General features: G+C 42.2%; 3 protein-coding genes and 1 long non-coding RNA gene across 4 annotated transcripts; 1 reads left to right on the top strand and 3 right to left on the bottom strand.

The window, feature by feature from the left end:
* Positions 1–1,348: 1,348 nt before the first annotated feature.
* Positions 1,349–4,598, bottom strand: LOC120690223. The gene is made up of 4 exons (XM_039972809.1): positions 4,257–4,598; positions 4,032–4,176; positions 2,144–2,229; positions 1,349–1,805 (listed from the first exon to the last, which is right to left on the bottom strand). The coding sequence occupies exons 1-4, from the start codon at positions 4,515–4,517 to the stop codon at positions 1,683–1,685; spliced, it is 615 nt and encodes a 204-aa protein (XP_039828743.1). The 5' UTR covers positions 4,518–4,598; the 3' UTR covers positions 1,349–1,682.
* Positions 4,599–4,629: 31 nt separating this feature from the next.
* On the top strand, positions 4,630–8,938 carry LOC120690224. Its single transcript, XR_005681655.1, has 4 exons — positions 4,630–4,984; positions 5,085–5,174; positions 6,126–6,245; positions 7,445–8,938. It is a non-coding gene; the product is annotated as an uncharacterized LOC120690224 (long non-coding RNA).
* Positions 8,939–11,269: 2,331 nt separating this feature from the next.
* LOC120689082 lies at positions 11,270–12,524 on the bottom strand. Its single transcript, XM_039971422.1, has 5 exons — positions 12,241–12,524; positions 11,883–12,150; positions 11,658–11,816; positions 11,525–11,572; positions 11,270–11,451 (listed from the first exon to the last, which is right to left on the bottom strand). The coding sequence occupies exons 2-5, from the start codon at positions 12,133–12,135 to the stop codon at positions 11,270–11,272; spliced, it is 642 nt and encodes a 213-aa protein (XP_039827356.1). The 5' UTR covers positions 12,136–12,150; positions 12,241–12,524.
* LOC120689081 (serine/threonine-protein phosphatase 7 long form homolog) lies at positions 12,416–13,698 on the bottom strand. The gene is made up of 4 exons (XM_039971421.1): positions 13,418–13,698; positions 13,022–13,327; positions 12,665–12,871; positions 12,416–12,499 (listed from the first exon to the last, which is right to left on the bottom strand). Exons 1-4 carry the CDS (start codon positions 13,598–13,600, stop codon positions 12,416–12,418), a joined length of 780 nt encoding a protein of 259 aa, XP_039827355.1. The 5' UTR covers positions 13,601–13,698.
* Between the last annotated feature and the right edge of the window lie 1,170 nt (positions 13,699–14,868).

Here is a 14,868-nt window from a genome sequence, read left to right as displayed (position 1 = left end):
AATCATATAGTGTCAATGAAAATGAAAATGGAGCAGCAGTACTATAGTCACTAGCGGAATGGCTTCTGTAGTACAAGTCCATTGTCAATTTTCAATTCCATATAGTTTTGGCCCCGGATCCTGATCAAAGTGGATATCATGGCTGGATTTTAATTTAACTAAGGAAAAACATTTAATAAATAAGAGGGAAGATAATAAGCAGCTTCCAAAATTCAGAAAAAAACCATAAAGAGATATTTTGAGGCGTAAGGAATCCCACAGAAATAACTAGAGCTCAAACAAAATCTACATGAAACAAGTGCTCCACTTCTGTATAGCTACTCTGATTATTGTGGTTTCTAACCATGTAATGCAAATGCATGGAGATATAGAGTTGGCACAGCAGTCCAAGCTTCATACATCTTCTGATCTTCATTGTCGACTTTGGGTCCTGGGGAGGCTGTTGTAGCACAAGCTAGAAGCTACTGTAGTAAATTTTGACCTTTAATTATGGGTATTAAATAAATGTTGTTTATAAAACTAACTTCACAATCCCTACGCTATTTCGCGAGACAAATCTAATGAGGCATTTGACCGCATGATTAGAGGATAGTTATGGTAGCATTACTGTAGCCAATCATTGATTAATCACCGTTATTAGATTCATCGCGAAAAGTTACACCCATCCGTAAAGAGGTTTTGTAAATAAAATTTATTTAGTACTGCATGCATACATGATTCCCTCGTAGCGCTAGTTGTTCTAGGAGTAACCAAACGGGCCGTTCACTCTCATCTTGAAGTCGTTTGTTTGTGGTGCGGTGTATGCTTGTCATGGCTCTCTACTAAGGTGAAGCCTGTGCTTCGCTTGCATTGTCTATACAGCTCTCCCTCACTTTTTGAGCTCTGTGCATTGGTGTTAATCAATATTGATAATCAGCTCTCCCTCACTTTTTGAGCTCTGTGCTTTGGTGTTAATCAATATTGATAATCTTCTAGGCCGTAGCTTCAGTTTATTGGATGGAAGGCTCCCTTGCATCTTAGCACGTCGTTGTACGTGTTTAAAACTTATCTCAGCATCATGTGGGTGGCCTTCTAATCCTCCATTACCTTCATTTCATAATGTTTCTATAGGGTGCTAAGCTATGTAAATTTTGATGAAACATGATAGTTGTTAGCCTCATTGGATGGATATACTATTGATCTATCCAACGAGTACAAATTTCACATAATTCTATTCAATATTATTCAAACATCATGCTGCCTAGATATGCAGATTGGACAAACATTATGAAACAGAGGGGGTAGTGTGTTAGATCATCTGTGTTTGTGACACTTAACTCCTTTTTAGTGAAGGACATGCACGGTCATGGAAAACAAACACTTCAACTACGTTTACTCAACAATGATATGTTACTCAAACATATCAGCCTCTTACATGTAGTTTTTACATTTACATATATGCTGACGCAGCACAGGAGCATGCTCTTTAATAATCGGCAAGCCAGTCACTGGGCGAGGTACAAACTCCTGGATAACTAAAAACAATGAAATCATATCCCCCTGTCCTCTTCTTCTTGATACAAACTCAAACTGGATATCAACTAAATTGCGTCTTTTGAACTCAAACAAATGCTCCATAAGCTTCAAAAGGTAAGGCCTATCATCATTTCCCCACCACCAACTGATGAGGGCACTTCAAGTGCCTACTGAACTTTCTTTGATATTGGAACAGAAGACGCCAACTCTTTACTTGATGATCTGATGATGAAAAGGATGGTCTCCACCAACATTCCACCGACTAATCCTAAGATACCTCCAGCAGCATTCTGAAAGAAGAAACACCACAAGGTTCACTTCATGAGGTATGATCTTAGCAGGATAAGACAGACACGTTTACAGCTACAGAAGAAACAAAGCTAGCTGTTTGGCCTATTCAGCCCAATGTATACAAGAAATTACATTGCTATATCTACAAGGTAACCTCCCCAATCAATGAGTTGTGACAAGAACTACAAATCTTTCAGCCGAATAAGAGAATGAGGAATAAAAATCCATAATGCGCAGCCTTACAGTCTACATTAGATAGCATCTGTCTCCAAAAAACAAGAGGCATGCTGCAGTATTACATGCCTTAGTACCAGATGCAGTGTTCTAATGGACTTACCAGTACAGGGCTATTGTTGAACAGAGCTCTGAACATGGCAAATCCGACCAAATAACCTGTAAACATTATAACAACAACATGCAGACCTGAAAAAAAGGAGATGTTCAGACAATGAAAACCATACAAGAAATTCCTAGCCGGAGCTCAAGACTGTACAGCATACTACAAGGACAAATGCACTGATTTTTTTTAAAAAAAGAATGATGATGACTTTGCACACAGATACACTAAGTTCGGCTCAATTTTAGGAAATATGAATTCATAATTCTTGATGCACTGGGTTGCTACAGACAAACCAAAGAATTGTGCTTCAAAATATTGCAGAGAAGTAGAACATAATTTTCCTGTTCCTTTTAGTGAAAAGTGGTTGATGCCTATGATGCACTAAGGGCGTACCCAGTGCGAGTGCTCCCACGTTATGTGGGGTCTGGGGAAGGGCCACGGGTGTTATCTAGCAGTCTTACCCTTGCAGTGCAAGGAGGCTGGTTCGAACCCAGGCTGCCAGGCCACAAGTGGAAAGCTCTACCACTGCGCCAGGCACGCCCTTCATGCCTATGATGCACTATCAAGAGTAATTCTAGAAATGCAAAGCAAGTTCTAATTCTTTAGGTGAAATGACTAATTTAAAGTAGCCAACAACATCCATCAGTTGATCGTGCACTGTTGGTTTGCATATACATTTTAGTCAAGAATACATTTGTGTGATTTCAATACAATTGGCATGCATAATTGTTCAAATGAAGTAGGCTTTTGTTTATCACCAGTATATTAAGTTTTCATGAAAACTTGATTATAAGTTTCACCTGCACTTGTTTAAATTTTAAAGGTCCTTTTTTTTCCATAATGGACATAGATGGATACCATTAGTGAGATAAAGGAATCACATTTCCCACAAGAACCAACGACAAACAGAAAATAAAAGAAGAAAGTAGAGTAGGTCCAACAAAATGCAGCAGTTCAGCCTTAGCTTATTAAATGTTCAAATAGTTGCACCAAAAACAAATTCAAATCAAAATCCTGCATATGTGTCTTTATATGTTCTCGATTAATTTGCTGAAAACCCATAAGCCCCCATTTTCACGTATTTACAACAACTTAATCCATTTTCACTACTTCCTCCAATCACAAGTATAGGTCCACCTAGTTTGTTTTCAGTCAAACTGTTTAAACTTTGACCATCATATACATTATTCATTCATTATTCAAAATAATTTCAAACAATTTATAATTCTTTTATTAGGATAATATATTTTTGGACACATTGTTAGTCAAAGTTACAAAAGTGTTTGTTGTGGTTACAAATAATTAGTTATACAAAAAGAGGCATTTATTGCAGAACACTGATATGCAAACCAAGAACTCCACTAAACCTGGACTCTGAAGTCCGAATTTGAAAATGTATTGCATTATCGCAATCATGCTTGATTGTGCACCACGGGTTTATTTAGCGGTGCATTCTACTAGTGAAGAATGGATTTAAATGATTTCACTACTATTGCGTGCAGGAAAAGAAACCATGTGGAAATTAAAGTAGCGGAGTAGCCCCATGAAACTTCTGCCTCTAGTCATTTTGCAGATAACCAAAATGATTTTGCATCAAAGCTACCATGCAGTTTCTAATTTGGAAAACAAAAGTTCGTGCATTGCGATCATGCTTATAGATTAGTGCCACAGCTAGTTTTTCAGACCCACAGACTCAGACCAATAAAGCTCATATTCTGGTGAACAAAACAAAGGGAGTTCATCATCCCATTCCTTCAATGGAATAACTGTACTCGGTTGAATAAGCAATCCGAAGGTTGCAGCTATGCAAAGAGGAATGTGGCTAGAAAAATAAACTGAATAAGTCAGCAAAGAAAAATGTGAAAATAGGACAGTTGGTAGGTACCGAATCCGATCTGATCCTTGTAGGATGAGAAGGGCTCAGGGCTGTCCTCCCTGCTGGGCGGCGCAACGTCCCTGACTAGCTCGGCGTACTCCTTTCTCTCCTGCATCTCCCGGAGCTTCTCCAGCCTCGCCTTGAGCTCATCGCTCTGCAACCCAACCGCGCGGCAAACCCAGGCGAATCAGAACAAAGCCAGCATCACGAAGGATGAAGAGAACGAGAGAGAACCTTCTCGCGAGGCTTGGGGCTAGGAAGCACGAAGTCGGCGCCCCGGAGGAGGCCACGGAGGGGCGGGCGGGCGTCTGGCGGGGCGGCGCACCAGATGGCGCGGAGGGAGCGGTAGGGGACGTCAGGCTCCGACGAGAGCGCGGACGCGAGCTCCCGGAGGTCGGCGTCGAGGTCGCCCGAGGCGGCGGAGGAGGAGAGGAAGGAGCGGATGGGATCGGTTGCGGCGACGGCGAGGCCCGGCGCGGCGGTGGTCGTCGCCATGGCTGCTGCAGCTGGGAGCTAGGGATGTATTGAATACCAGATTTGCTCCTTGTCAACCGATGGATATTTTGTTTTTCCGTCAATCAACGTTCTCTGTCGTCGGATCGGCAACGGATGTGCGCTGAGCGCCCGCCGCCTTGCGTAGTTATTATCGGGTCCGCAACGTGTGAGCAACCCGTTTGGACTGTGGAGCTGTGGGGGATTCAACTGTCTATTCCATTTCCACCCTAATCTTTGTTGTCACCCTCAGTCGAGGGGAATGCGAACGAATTGACGAGTGTCCTCGTTGGAATCGGCGGCGGAGGCGGGAGAATCTGCTAGCTCGTGGACGGCGGAACACCTTGTGGCACCAGGCCGAGGACGCCGGGAAGAAAGCGAGCCTGACTGGAGCTGCTACCGGCGGCTAGCTTGCCGCCCCTGCAAATCCAAAGCAGGGACGCCTTGTCCTCTCCGCCAGTTCGTCTAAGGTACGGCACTGTTAGCCCCTTCCTTTTGGATATTTTGTGCTCAATACAGCATTAGTTGTCGACTTGTCATATCATTTACCCTTCCTTTTCCCCGATGCAGATCACCTGATGAGGTGAGGCAGTGGGAGGGGAACCTTGTTCCTGGACTTACGTTGGCCATGGTGGATGGATTAGGCGTACGTGGGATCATGTGAGGGGGTTGATAGGCTGATATGTGTTGATTAATTTCGTTCTATACTGATCTAGGAGTAATAGGATTTTGTGCCATTCTAGGATTTCCTCTTGTTTTACCTACGAATTTCAGGGTCAGCATGTGCTCTGTTACTTGGTTATGATGGCTTGCTTGGTAACCATGGGGGTTGTCATATCTGTGTCTATGCTTATTCATTCATGAGCGCCGTAGTGTGCTGATTTTCTAGAGATCAGCTTAATATCAACATCTCATCAATTTCTGCTGCTTTTCCTTTGTCAACAGTTACTGTATTGTCACATCTTTATTATTTTGTAACTGTTTGTTGAATTCACTTGCACTCTGCCCTCTTATAACATTTTTAGTTCATCAGAAAATCAAATTAATGTGTATCTGCCCTCGTAGCTGTATTGTTAGCATAGCAATACTCCATTTAATTTGTATATGGCATCTGGTCCTTTTTTTCAATTAGATTCCAATTCAATCATATTAATGTTTGAGATTTTTACATTTGATATATTTTGCACCTCTAGTGTTGAACTGAAGTGTGCAGAGTTATCCAATTGACGTGTGGTAATGTTTGTTTAGGTAAAAAGAAACATTCAATTGATTTTAGTTGCCGTTTTTTTTCAAATGAATTTCAGATGACACTTTTAACATTGAAATGACAGAAGACCGCTATGGTATTTATTAACTATTATTAAAAGAAATACAACTTCATCTCTTCAGCTTTGTGATTTGAATAAATAATTATTTTTTAATTATGATCTGCATACCCTGCTTTGGCTACTTCGATTGTATGTGTAGTACGTTGCATAAACTGTTTATTGATATATAAGGGAGGCTAGGCAAATATGTGGATTTTTGCTTGGTTGCTTTTCCGTAGGATGTGAAATCTGTAAATTCCTTATGTGCATCTTATACTCTGATTACAGTTTTTTTTCTATATAGGGGTTCATTTTATCAAGATGTCATATGTGCTCCGGAGTTGATATGTTGAGCCACCTCTCCACATTCAGCAACCCCATGGCCGCTTCCTCCTCCTTTAAAGAGTTTTCCTTTCCCATGGAGGTAATCGCTCGCAATTTGTCGAATTATTGATCCAGTTCTTATTTCCCATTTCTGGGTTATTCATACTTTTTGCCAATGATGACCTGTTGGACTTCTTCATGTTTGAGAAAGACCAAAAATTAAGATTTATCAGAAACTCAACTAACCTCTGAAATTCATATTAAGCGATGCATCAGTGACCTCTCAACTAACCCATGCATTCAGTTTGGTGCCTCTGCACTTGTGTAGTTGTGTTTTATGTATGTTCTGTCCCTTTGGGATGTTTCTGTCTCTTTCAGTTTGTTGCCTCTGAAATTCATGTTGTTTGCCAAATTTCCATAGCTATGCTATTTAAAGTTACTTTGCAACGCTCCTTCCGACGCCTTAATGCAAGTTCCTGCATTTGCCTTTTGATGCAAACTTCCTGATGTTTTGCCGTTGGCTTATATGTGATGTGTTTCATACTAATTCTAAATTTTTTGTTTCCCTGATTCTTTGTGTGCATGATGATGAAATAATGGCATGTGTTCTAAATAAGTGGTCACTGATAATTTATTTGGATATATAATAGTCCCTTGTCTAGCCAGTACCACTTATGCAACATATTTGACTATTTAGTCTGCAGTCTGCGCATCACATGGAAGGATCTCAACTAGATGTCTGAATATGTGTGTGCGCGTGTGCGCAATATGGAGGGATTGAAGTTATCTATTCACATATTCTGTTCGGTTTGTGTTATACTAGGTTCCAATTTTAGATTGTTAACCAGATGTTCTATTAAGTTCCATTTGTAGACTCTTAACCAGATTCTACTAATTTCCTGTGATTTGTGATTTGTTTCATTTATGGTTGATTAAGGCAATATTTTTCTTAGCTGTATAAATCTTATTATTACTATGTTGTGTAGCAAGTAAAAACGATTTTTCGTCTATCATTGTTTGGGGCTTTCAAAAATCTAGGGAAATATTATGGTGTTGGTTAATATAAGACTTTGTCTAACCTATGTAAATTAGATTATTTGTCTGGCATTGTTTGGGACTTTAAAAAAGCTAGGGAAATATTATGGTGTTAGTTAATATAAGACTTTGTCTAATCTATGTAAGTTAGATTATTACTATATTATGTACAAGTAAAAAATAAACTCTTTGCTTTTTGTTTAATTTATATATAGTGCTATATGTTTATTATTCTTTTGATTGATGATATCAATTGTGTCCTAGGACTCTATCTCAAGGGTGATGGTCCTGCCAGTGAGGGTCTTTTAATGAAGATTGCATGGTGCATTTAGCAGGTTCTATGGTAAACTTGCATGGTCGTTGTATTAAATTTATAGGCAAAGTTTGTGTAATTTCCATATTACTCCTACGTAATTTTATAGCATAGTAGATTATATGTCTCTGAATTATTTGTTCCAGTAAAGTTATATAGTAGTACTATTAGCTTGTATTGTTTATGAAGACCAAGTAGTTAAATATAATTTCCATATTATTGTGTTTAGGCTTGTCATGCTTTCATCTCATCATATCTGTGTTTGTTTTTATCTGACATGTCCTTTGTGCTTCCAGATCTATTGACCATTGGTTTTCAATCTCAATTCTTTTCTTCTTAGCCTGCTTGAAAGATCACTCATGTAAATATATACATACTATTAGGACCAATTGAAAACTTAACGATAATGTATATAAATCACACATCTAGGACTTACGTAATTTCAGGTAATTTTTTTTAAAACATAGCTAACAAGTGTCGAGCTTTATGTCTGCTGTTTAATTTAGCTTGGCTATATTTTTTCAGCATCTCTTATTTTTTTATAGATAGGCTCATTTTTCTTTCTTTTTAATACATATATCATGTGTCTTTATTGGACAATTCACTAGAAGTTCAGTGGTTGCCACTTGAAAACCTCACTTGTAGTTGTAGCGTCTATGAAAGTAAAACTACTTGCAAATTCTGTAATTTAATTCTTTTTATTGTTTTTTGCTAGCAAATTATAACAAATAAGAGTGTTTATACTTGCTTATTCTGTTAGGTTCTACCATTATCCACATGTGTTTGACTCTGTCAATTGTTATATAACTTCTGGAATTGGATGCATGATGCAAAATTTGAAAAAGAATCCGTGAGCTATCTTTGAAGTAATAAAGCTCCTATTATCTCTTGTTACCGTTGCTCTATATACTTTGTCGGTGGTGATCTTTTAGTACATCAGGATCCGATTCTGAAAATGAGACATGAATTTGTGAAACTCTTTTACTTGTAGGTATGTTCTTGTCTTGTTCGGCTCTATCTAGATCATGTTCTGCTTACCCGTGTTTTGCATATACTAAAATGGCCTGTCAGCAGGGTTAAATTTTTCTTATGTAATAGTGTCTTCTGTAATTCTTACCTCCCTTAAGCCTGAATGCCTTGCATGAGTCGACCCTAGCTATGTGAATGTGGAGAAGGGATTCTTGAAACTGGACACACTATGTCGAGTAATTTTACATCATGTATACTTGGATATTCATTTTGCTTGCTGTCAATTTCTGTTATGAAGAAACACAGGTTAGCAGCAGCAGGAGAAGAGGGAACATATGAGATCTATTATATAGAAAGTTACATGTGTGTAATTTGAGTTGCATCACTCTAAGCCCATATGTGATTTGAGTCTTATTTTATAGAACTTGCAGCGATTTGAGCCATTGTGATTCTTGTAATAAAATTTTACTTGTAAATTTTTGTTTGTCCAAAAATTTTGAATGTGACCTTTTGTTTCGTTGTTATTTTAGGTATTTTGTCTTGTATCATTTAGCTGAATAAAAAAGAACCTCAAACAAAAAGGTAGCTACTGGACTGAATTTCAAAAACAAGGCCCAAAAACAAACAGGCCTCCAATAGAACAAAAGCATTACCAGTCCACGGATTGAAAACTTCCCAATATTTTGCTTTACTACACAAACAGGCGTGCACCGGCATGCTGCGGGCCAAATAACATTCGGGAAAGGGTTGTAGCCATGTAGGCGAGGGTGATTGACGGATAAACTATTTTTCAATCGATTGATACAGAGACGCACTCATTTAATACTCGGATACGGACAGATAAAAACTCTTCCAAATCAGATCGAATTCGAATACAGCCGGAAAATATCCGTACAATTTGTATCTCTACTGAGAGCTGCTTCGCTTGTTGGTCTGGGCTTCCGTGGACTCGCGAGCTAAAGGGCGGCATAGGGCCTTTTTTTCTTTTTTTATATTTTAAAAAATACAAAAATTCAAAATTATATGGCGGTTTCAAGAAATTTTAAAAATGGACCCCTGTCGCCCATTGGGGGGGGGGGGGTGACAGGCCCCCTGTCGCCCAGGCAACGGGCGACAGGGACCTTTCTGTAATTTTTTTTCTTCGAACATGTCTCTGGCGGGGGACGTGGTGCAGGGGGGCCGGTCGCCCCCCCCACCGGGCGACAGGGCAGGGCTGCCCTATTTAAACCCCCCTCCCCTCTCACCCCTCATTCTATTATCTAAAATTCCATAAAAAATAGAAAAAAGAAGAGAGGGGTGAGAAGAAGGAAAGCGGCGAAGCCCTGCCAAAGTGCGCATCTATGATTTGCAGGTATTAACGTTTGACCTTTCATTGTGATTTTCTTATGAATCAGAGTAGAAGTAATCTTTATATATTGAAATATTGGATCGTAATCTTAGAATAATAGTAGCTATTGTTATTTTAGCATTTCGCCATGGCTGCCTCCAATTTTGGAGGTTTTTTCTGGACTGAAGAGAAATCTACTATAATACTTGATATCGTGAAAGATCTTGTGCTTAGAAAGAAGTTGGATCCACTTGCGGATGGTACGATAGAGATGGTTATGGCCAAAGTATTAGGGTTTCAAGTTTGCACACTGTTTCATGGTATTACAACGCAAGATCTAAAGGGACACCTGCTAGAACGCCGTAAGGTATACATGCGTATATGTGAACTTGCGAATCATCCTAATGCTATTGGATTCTTAGAAAGTACTGCTAAGATATGGATACGGCTAGAGGTGTATGAGATACACATTAAAGTAACTTTCATTCAGATCTAATATTTAAATGTATTTTTAATTCATATTTTTGAAACTATAATATTATTCTGTATTTATATGCAAGGATTTTCCTGAGAACACGGAGTTGATTAACAAATCAATACCCAATTTCCGTAAATTGGTATTAATCTTCGGTGGCCCTATGTCTCAAACTAGACGAAGGAGGTGCCGAAGATCATCGGGTAATACAACTTTGCGTCCGCATGAACAGAGATCAGGAAGTTCATCAAGTCATACTGCACCACCTGCATCACGAACTTCTGTTAACCTCGACGACGACCAAGATGACTTCATGCCAACCAAACCATGGCCTCCAAGACCTGATCAGCGAACCGGAGGTTCGTCCAGTCGTACTCGACCACCTGCAGCACTATCTTGTGTTACCTGGGACGACGATGATGATTTCATGCCCCCCAAACCTTGGCCTCCAAGACCTGATCAGGGAACCAGAGGTTCGTCCAGTCGTAACGCACCACATTCAGCACCATCTTGTGTTAACTGGGATGACGACGATGATGATTTTATGCCCCCCAAACCTTGGCCTCCAAGATAGGATCAGAGAACCGGAGAATCGTCCAAGTCTTCAAACTCTCGTGCAGCACCACCCTATGAGAACTCGGATGACGATGTAGATGATTTCATGACAGATCTATGATATGTGTTGTACTGAACATGGAAGTTTGCATTTGTTGTGTATAAATAAATGTTAGTTTACGGTTTCAATGTCTATAATTCGTACGTAATGGAAAATGCGTGAGAGAACAGAGGCGTATGCATGGAAAGTAGTTAATAACAATGAGAAGACAACATCGTTGGTACCATAAGACATAAATGTTCGGCCACTATGTCATTACAAAGAAACATACGAGATACAAACATAAGTCATATCTAGCCACCCCGACGGTGTCGGACCCTCTTCGCCCTCTGCTAGGCATGGACATGGCCCTGCGAGTAGGTGTGACGATCCGGAGACCTCATTTGTCGTTAAGGACGCAAAGAAGGCTGCGGTGTCTGCTGCTGAGAGTAACCAAGTGGTGCTCCTCCTAGCTGTGAAGAGCCCAAGACATCGGGGTCACCTTGCTCCGCGGGTGAGAGGGAAGTGAAGTTGTCGAGATCTTCTAAGTTGAAGCCACCGCTATCTGGAACGAACGTGTCTGAGACGAACCCTGCGTAATATGTAAATGTGAACCAACATATGTTGCGTCTTAACTTTGTGAAAAAATTGAGAGTGTTATGTACCAGGTTGTGCTGAGGAAGAAGGTCCTACGCCCGCATCTGGATAGAATCCTACGCATAAAAAACTTGCACGTCAGCGTACACTATTGTAGTTCATAGTAACATGTAGAAAATGACATATGAATCATAAGCTAACCTGGGTAGGCTGGTGTCGATGGCGGCGGTCCCATCCCTGGGTACGGTCCCCCAACTGGCGCTGTCCCTCCAAACATTCCCATCCCCTGCTGTGGGACGAAGTGGGATCCTTGTTGGCCCCAATGGCCAGTATGGCCGAAGGAAGAAGAGGGACCGAATCCTGTTTGTGTCGATTAGTAAAAGTATAGCAAGAACTGATATTATTTAAATTCAGTATCCACGTTACCTGCAGTAGTGTTCCACTGGCGTCCCTGATCTGGCTGAGAGGTTGGCTCGTGCGTCGTCGCCGGACACGGGAACGACGTCGAGGCCTGGGACGATCCTTGGCTCTCTTCATAGTCCACACGGCTACCAAAATCGTGCAGTACTGTACGCAAGTGGTCACGGTGCCTGGACCATGCCTCTCTCTGCTCAACCTGAGTCATAGGGGAACCGTGATCCACCCTCGTGAGGTAAGCGGAGCAGTCCGCCTCCATCATGTTGCAAAGTCGAAACTGCATTCATTTTAGTAATGGAAAATTTACTTGCATACTGAATAATATTATGAATTTGAATCCATTCGCAAACACTATGAAGAGACTCACCGCGCCAGCTAGTGCTTCCACGTGGTGCTTGGCATAGCCATCCCGAAGACTCGCCTAGTGTGGCTGTGGGTTCGTGTCAGGAAAGACCAAACGAGCCCGAGTCCGAGGCAAGTACCAGGTGAGGTAAGCCCTGAAAGAGCTATCTGTGTGTGGTCCTGTCGGCTCGACCACATTCTCATCTGCATCGTCCCATTGCTCCAACCACGGCTGCATCGTGGTGAGCCAAACGGCTGAGCACGGCATGCCACTCCTCGACAACCTACAAACGTGGTAGACAAAAAATCGTTAGATTCGATACGATTGAATAATACAAGTGCATTCATAATTACCTATGGTTGTGCCGTTCGACTCGGTCCAAAGCCGTGGCCACCGGAAACTCCTGTCGCTGTCCAAACTGTCTCATGACCCTGTGCGGGCAATGCACCTCAACCGCGATGTCGTAAACAAGGACGGCTGTAGTAAGCCACATGCCCGCATTCGCAGAGCAGTGTGGAGACAGGCCTAAAGGTGCACGTCTCGCCACCGCCTCTGGGGTGTATGGCTCCCAGATAACGTCCTCGGGCGTCAGCATATCCAGCTCCGACACGAACTCAGGATATGCGTGCCTAACCTGGGCATGCGCCCAAGATCTCTGCACATCGAAACATATGAAATTAATAATGAGCTTCATGTATCGAGTAACTAATCAAGACAAAAGTAGAGTTTCCGCGAATGTACCTGACGCCAGTTCCAGAGGGTGCCCATCGTGGTATGGCTCCTGGCTCACGATAGGGCAACCAACCGCTATCCTCTCGTACGACCAAAGCTGAAGCAGGAGTGGGCACCCCGAGAAAATAGCCTCACCATCGGTCTTGCTGCACCCGTTGCAGAGTCCACGGTAGGTGGCCGCCAATACCGCCGAACCCCAGCTGTAGGGCGGTAAGTCATCCTCTGCATCCGCAATCTCTCGTGCGTACGGAAGTAGGATCCTGTCGACGGAGTTGCCATGGGTGTTGTTGAACATGATGTAACCAAACAACCATAGCAGGTACGCCTCCAGCGATCTGGTTACACTATACTCGTCCGCATCCGCATCCAACTGGGTAGGCTGCATACACAAATATAATGTACGATTTAAACTCACAATGAAACATATGAATTTTAAAAACATAGTGTAAAGATGAATCGAAATACGTACTGTAAACTGTAGCAACCAGGTCTTCGAAGGACCTGCGGCTCGCGGGTGCGGGTTGATCGGTCCTGCTACTGCCACGCACTGTACCGGAGCAAAGCGCTCCTCCAGGTCATCCTTCCACGAAGCCGGCACCACACGCGGACCTACGACATCATCGACGATAGGGAGACCCAGTAGGTAGGTCATGTCCTGCAGCGTCGGAGTCCTCTCCCCACATGGGAGGTGGAACGTGTGAGTCTCCGGCCTCCATCTATCCACTAGCGCCGTCAGGAGGGATCGGTCGAGCTTCACAATCCCACCCTTCACAAGACGGCCCAGAGTCAGTAGACCGCACTCACGTAACCTGAAACAATGGAACAAATGAAGAAAAGTGAGTACAAATATTATAAAATAAACAATAGAACTAACATATAAAATTTAAATACATACCTTTTGACCCAATCTTGGTGTATAGAGATGACCTCTCCTGGTGGACGCGGTCGTAGCACTCCAAGGGCTCGGCGCTGAACTGCTGCGGCGAAAGACCGGTGGCTCGCGTCGATAACAGGGTCTAGCAACGAGCCCATACCTGCATTAAAATATTCAAATAGGGTTGCACGATTAGTACAAAGTTAAACATACGTATAGAAACACATTCAACAATATAACACCTTATATGTTTTGGATTGTGCCACCAAGCAACAGCACCGAGTCGATAGAATGAACTTACAATGACTTAAATCACGACACTGAGTGCCTTCCACGAGCAATTCTCAGCAATGGTGGTCTGAACGTAGGAGGTGCTCCATCTGTTGGATTTCCAGAAGGACCAGCGTCTGCATCACCGTGAATTGCATTCTGAGGACACCTTTTGTAGTTGTGACCCAATGCTTCACATTGGCTGCAACACTTTTGTGCCTTGCTTGCCTCGGACTCGTCCATACCATTTCTTATACGACGCGTCTGATGACGGCCTTTGCCTTTCTTAGCGGCTGGATCAGGAACATAAGTCTTAACCTCCCGGTCCGTAATAAAGTGTCCAACTATGCCAATCCCGTATATTTCATGTCCCCAGGTGGATGTAGCTGCCTCCTTACTGAAATAGGGTGACACAAATACTCCGGGCTGCAACCCAGATTCTGCACAAGCGGCAATGACGTGCGAACAGGGCAAATGCAATAACTTTGGCTTCATGTAGGTGCAGCGGGCAGTGCCATCTGCTCTAATTAAACTCTCTTACACCACCCTATCTCTACGGATGCCACTAGTTCTATCCTTACATAGAACCTCAAATCTATGCTCCCTTGTACCCGTCGATATGACGCGGTGCTGTCTGGCCTTTGCTATCTTGTCTTGCATATATTGTGTCACTCTTGTGCAAAACTGAATTTGGGGGTTGCTCATGTTTATGGTTGCAGCCATGTATCGCTCTCTGAAATACTTCATGCATCCATACATGATGAACTCAACAATTC

The sequence above is a fragment of the Panicum virgatum genome, chromosome 9N (assembly GCF_016808335.1).
Source record: "Panicum virgatum strain AP13 chromosome 9N, P.virgatum_v5, whole genome shotgun sequence".
Taxonomy (NCBI): Eukaryota; Viridiplantae; Streptophyta; class Magnoliopsida; order Poales; family Poaceae; genus Panicum; species Panicum virgatum.
The sequence above is the reverse complement of the archived record's forward strand: the minus strand, read 5'-3'. Positions and strand labels throughout refer to the sequence as shown.